We start from the raw sequence: 6,175 nt of genomic DNA on the forward strand, positions 1-6,175 counted from the left end.
TTGGGCAGTCATCTGATCATCATCTTATATAAAATGTTGATCGTTCGAGCGGTCATTCGGCCAAACATCTGGGTTATGTAATTTGGTCAATTCACGCGAGCTCAAATTCTTTGCATCAATTATTTTTGTAAAAAATAATAAAGTGTAAGAAGTGCCACTGAACCTATAAAGCACAAGTGCGGATTCATATACGTTATGGGTGCGCAGATTCAGTAAAGCCTAAAAATAATTGGATACGAGTATGACTAGGTACGTTAATAAATTTTTTATTTTTTTTATAATTTCAAATTCAACCTACAATCAAAGTTCAATACCAAAATTAGAAGGGAAATCATAATTTAACAATACCAATACCAAAGTACAGTCTATAAGCTAATTTAATGCCATTAAATAGAAGAAATTACAAAACAAATTTTCATTCCAAAAGCAAGTTAAGTAAAATTTGAAAACTCAAAATTTTAATTTTTACTTCCATTAATTTCATCATTGAATAATACATTTTTCATTTCTGTTACATTAAACAAATCAAAACTCTCTAATAAATTAAGTATACCTCCACCAATACCCGATGTATCCACCCTATGCTCACAAAATACCACAAGCAAAGAATGTATAAAAAAATATCCGGTATATATTTCGAATACCCAATGCCCATACAATCCTTTGGAGTAGCCATACTTCACAGCACTGAACAATGACAGTGAAGTTCGCTTTTGACCCGTATTGTATTGCTCTCTCTCTCTCTCTCTCTCTCTCTCTCTCCTTCTGTTCATCAAATCTACAACTAGTATTAGTATCGTTTTCAACCCTTTTGTTGCTTATATATATTTCCATCTTTCCTTTCTTCTTTCTCTGCCCACACATTATTGTTTCCACAAAGCATACCCAAACGACATGTTTGGGGGACTCTTTCTAGGTCCTTTAACCATCAACAACACCACTCTTTCTTGCAATTCGATTTCTTTCAATTGGGCACTTGCTTTTTTTGGACTTTTTATGTAATACTTTTCTTGTTCATGTTCTTTCAAATAGTTTTTGGCAATACCCAAGTCATGTAATTTTTCTGGGATATTCTAAAAAATCTCCTTTCAATGGCAATCTCATTGTTTGATGTTAAACCCCAATGGGGTCGCTAAAGATTAGTCCTGACCCCTTGGAGGAGTGTTTTGGTCTTTTTTCCTGACAAAAATGGAAGAGACATTTGTGCCTTTTCGAGGAATCAAGAATGATCTTAAAGGAAGGTTGCTGTGTTACAAGCAAGACTGGACTGGGGGGTTTAGAGCAGGCTTCAGGTATAGTATATACTCACTCAGCTCTCTCATAATCTAATTAATTATTATCGTGTGTATGCTTTTTAATTGTAATGTTTCTTTTTCCTTCTCTGTCTTCCTTTCCTGTCTCACTCCATGCATATACATGTTTAGTTGTTGTGTCAGCTTCATGTATATTTTTGGGCCTGTTTCCTATAAGGTTTAACTTTTCGGGTTAATTGGTAACTTTAACATGATTTCATAGCTCTGGTTCCAGGAGATTCTGGTGGTTCTGTTGCCCTACGTATTGTCTCCGTTGTTGTGCACTTTGGTCGGTCTGTCTTGTCTTGGTGCACCTTTATCTCCACGTGTGAGTTTGCATGTGAAGGGGAGTGTTAGCTTGATATACGTTGGTTCGATTCGTACCAACTAAATCTTTTGAGACAATTAGTGACTTGACAAGTTGCAACCTTTCTGTTTGAACATAATTTTTTTTAATCCATGTTCTTCTTTTTTGTGAATTTTAAAAATAATACAATTTTATTTTTTCAGGATTTTGGCTCCTACCACATATATATTCTTTGCCTCAGCAATCCCAGTCATTTCATTTGGGGAACAACTGGAGAGAAATACTGGTATGGGAAATAAACTGTAAATAATTTTCTCACTGCATATTTGGCATTGAAATTTCTTCTATATTTTCGAATAGATGTTAAAAGTATTCAAAGATGTGTCACAGTTGTTAATAGCTGCAACTTAGCAATTTAATTACTCAAAAAAGAAAAAAAGAAAAAAGGATTAAGAAGTCAATAGGAAAATACTAGAACATAGAGTGTAATCCATGAAATTTATCATGGCTAAATTAAATTGCTATCAAAATGGTTTTACATTATATGCTCCACCTGCCACTTGCAGAAGGAGTTTTGACAGCGGTTCAGACCTTATCATCCACTGCAATTTGTGGGATTATTCACTCAATCATTGGGGGTCAACCTTTGCTGATCTTGGGAGTTGCAGAGCCCACTGTAATAATGTACACATTCATGTTCAACTTTGCTAAAGAGAGACCCGATTTGGGTCGCAATCTGTTTCTTGCATGGACTGGATGGTGAGCTATATCTTTTTATTTTTCCCTAATGAATTATCATTGTTTGTACGGTTTTGAATGTCTTGCAGTTTTATTGCTTGAAATTGTTCCGTTAAACTTATTTAATAAAACTTGATTATTTGATCTTTCAGGGTGTGTGTGTGGACTGCAATCTTGCTGTTCTTACTGGCTATCTTAGGAGCTTGCTCTATTATCAACAGATTTACTCGTGTGGCAGGAGAACTGTTTGGTTTGCTTATTGCCATGCTGTTTATGCAACAAGCAATCAAGGTGAGGAAAATTGTGATAGGATTACATTTTCTAATCTTTGAATTCCTCATATGAATGTCAATCCTAGAACTTTTTCGAAGAAGGCATGTCTAGATCTTTTCGGCTCAATATTAATTGTTTTAACATCTCTATATGTTGGCCTTATTCGACTATGAGCACCTCTATACCACTTTAGAGTTAATCTAACATTATTTTGATTTGATTTGGTTTCCAGGGACTTGTGGATGAGTTTCGCATACCAAAACGAGAAAATCTAAAATTGATTGAGTTCATACCTTCATGGAGGTTTGCAAATGGGATGTTTGCTTTGGTTCTGTCATTCGGTCTTCTGCTAACTGCATTAAAAAGCAGAAAAGCAAGGTCATGGCGGTATGGGACTGGTAAGTATGTGTTGCAAAATTACAAATTGGTTTTAAGTTGCCAAAGTTGGATTTTTGGTGAACACCTATTTATTTTGATAGCGTAAATGTCCTTCCACAGGTTGGCTTAGAAGCCTTGTAGCAGACTATGGTGTGCCACTTATGGTTCTAGTCTGGACAGCCATTTCCTACATTCCATCTGAAAGTGTTCCCAAAGGAATCCCACGACGCCTCTTCAGCCCAAATCCGTGGTCACCTAGTGCATATGAGAATTGGACAGTTATTAAGGCATGTTAATCAAGTTTTGTTTTGGCCCAAAAAGACTTGCCTTTTATTTATTGTTGACTTGACTCATGATGGGTAGTAAATTTACAATTTCAACTCAAACTGACAGGATATGCTCAACGTGCCCATTCTCTATATACTTGGAGCTTTTATTCCTGCAACTATGATTGCAGTACTTTACTATTTTGACCACAGCGTCGCATCTCAGCTTGCTCAGCAGAAAGAATTCAATCTGAGAAAGCCACCTTCTTTCCATTATGACTTGCTTCTTTTGGGGTTCTTGGTATGCAAGTTCTTGCTTCCTGTTCACTTTTATTTTCTCTTTTATGATCTCTTTAGTTTTCTAACTGTGCTATTTTTTTGGATGATATGTTTAAATTACTGCTTCTTAATGACAGACCTTAATGTGCGGTCTGATTGGTATCCCTCCATCAAACGGTGTGATCCCACAATCCCCGATGCATACAAAGAGTCTGTCCACTCTTAAACACCAGGTAATTATTCCAAAACTTCAAAGAAAAACATGAAATTTCATTCTCAAAAAGTGTTCATGCATCTTTGAACCTGGTTTTTTTAATTAAGATGGTAGACAAGCCTATACTTGACCCTAAATGTTTCAATTCCTTCTCCAAATATGATTCACTGAGAGGAATACCTCCTGATTGTGCAGTTGCTTCGGAATCGACTGGTTGCAACAGCACGCCAAAGTATGAGAAAGAACTCAAGCTTGGGACAATTGTATGGGAATATGCAAGAAGCCTATCAACAGATGCAGACCCCTCTGACCTACCAGGACCCCTCTGCTCGAGTATGATTCCAAACTTGTTTGGCAAAGGCCATTTTTTGGCTTTTGGGGCTAAAATTCACAAAATGACAATATAGTCTAAAATAGCTAATAAGACAAAATGTTACATCAAACCCATAATAATTTCATTTTTCTCTCACAAACATCACATCCAACTACAAAAAAATCCATCTATCTTTCCAAATACAAAAATTTTAATCTACTAAAATAGCCTACTAAAATAACAACTTCCTAAACACCCACCTTGTTTCATTTCCATAATATATGGGACTTGCTGCTTAGCTTTCTTTGCAACTCAACAATTTCAAATCAACAATTAATTGGCAAATGACTTCATTTCAATAATCATTTCAAATCTAACAATTGCATTATTCAGTGAAATCATGATTTTAGCTCAATCTTGCAAGAATATCTGAACTTAGTAATTTTTTTTTTCTTTTTCTTTTTTGGTTCAGGGGTTAAATGAATTAAAAGAATCAACAATTCAATCAGCTTCAAGCATGGGAAATATTAGCGCTCCAGTTGATGAGACAGTTTTTGACATTGAGAAGGAGATTGATGATCTATTACCAGTCGAGGTCAAAGAACAGCGTGTTAGTAACTTGCTTCAAGCCACAATGGTGGCAGGATGTGTTGCTGCCATGCCTTTCCTCAAGATGATTCCAACCTCGGTGCTCTGGGGATACTTTGCCTTTATGGCAATTGAAAGTTTACCTGGTAACCAGTTTTGGGAAAGAATATTATTATTATTCACTGCTCCAAGCAGAAGATTCAAGTAAGGCCTTCATACACTTTTCTTTCAGTCTCTTTTCATGTTCAATCTTCCTTAACCTTGGTAGGAAAATACTCATCTTCTCTGCAGAGTTCTTGAGGAGTACCACACCACCTTTGTGGAAACTGTGCCATTCAAGACAATCGTGACATTTACAATATTCCAAACAACATACTTGCTTATTTGTTTCGGGATCACATGGGTTCCAATCGCAGGGCTTTTATTCCCTCTGATGATCATGCTTTTGGTTCCTGTAAGACAATATTTTCTTCCCAAGTTTTTCAAAGGAGCACACCTTCAAGATTTAGATGCGGCGGAGTATGAAGAGGCACCGGCTTTACCATTCACTCTTGCTACAGTAAGATTTCTGCAATAACTTCCATTATCATTTACTATGTTTATTGGGAAATTTGACCATCAATTTCATGGTATGTTGAATTTGTTGAAACAGGAGACAGAGCTAGGTGCAAGAGCTTCATTTGCAGAGGATAGAGAGATTTTAGATGAGATCATTACCAGAAGCCGTGGTGAGATAAAGCATGTTTACAGTCCAAAGGTTACGAGCTCCACTGCAACACCAGCAAAAGATTCCAAAATACTCCAGAGCCCACGTTTGTCAGATAAAACGTTCAGCCCTCGTATTAGTGAACTGAGAGCAGAGCAAAGTCCTCAGTTTAGTGGAAGAGGAGGCCCTGTTAGTCCAAGGCCATCAAACTTGGGGATGAGTCCCCGGAACTCAATTTCATAGTGATGGGAGAAAATTGACTTGGTTTTTTTATCTATGTATTGTAGAGTTTGAGATGGCTTGTATGTTGTATTATTGTCGGTTTCTCACCATGTTGTTTTGGTTGGCATTGATGTAAAATCTTCCTTCTTTTTGTTCTTTAATCGTATTATATATATTGCTTTCTTGTAATGAAATACTAGCTTGAAATTGTTCTTTTTAAAATAAATATTTCACACTGATTCTTATAAATGCTAAGATGTTGCCCTGGCATGCTCATTGCATGTGGAGCTAATACAATTACGGTGGAGAAATGCTGGTGAAATTAAGGTGGAGAATAGAAGAGAAGAGAGGAGAGGAGAGGAGTGTGTGATTTTCAATAGCATATTGGCAATAGGTGGTTAAGTGCCAACTGCCAAGTGAGGGGATTCATTCTTCACATCTCTCATGGACATGTCTATCTTTGCCTTTCAATTCTAGTGAAATTCACATTTCACATGAACCTCAACTCCACATTATTATTATTATTATTATTATTATTTGTGTTTGAATTGTTGATTCTAGCTTGACTGTAGACTGAAAGGGAGGAAGGGACAGTAGTG

At 36.4% G+C, this 6,175-nt stretch overlaps 1 protein-coding gene across 1 annotated transcript; it reads left to right on the forward strand.

Moving 5' to 3' along the window:
• The first annotated feature begins 736 nt into the window (after positions 1-736).
• On the forward strand, positions 737-5,825 carry LOC114282921 (boron transporter 1). The gene is made up of 12 exons (XM_028225710.2): positions 737-1,292; positions 1,803-1,885; positions 2,166-2,358; positions 2,490-2,628; positions 2,843-3,008; positions 3,109-3,275; positions 3,382-3,555; positions 3,671-3,766; positions 3,943-4,080; positions 4,533-4,852; positions 4,940-5,207; positions 5,301-5,825. Exons 1-12 carry the CDS (start codon positions 1,189-1,191, stop codon positions 5,595-5,597), a joined length of 2,145 nt encoding a protein of 714 aa, XP_028081511.2. The 5' UTR covers positions 737-1,188; the 3' UTR covers positions 5,598-5,825.
• Positions 5,826-6,175: the final 350 nt, after the last annotated feature.

This window comes from Camellia sinensis, chromosome 12, assembly GCF_055761805.1.
Source record: "Camellia sinensis isolate YWXY chromosome 12, ASM5576180v1, whole genome shotgun sequence".
Taxonomy (NCBI): domain Eukaryota; kingdom Viridiplantae; phylum Streptophyta; class Magnoliopsida; order Ericales; family Theaceae; genus Camellia; species Camellia sinensis.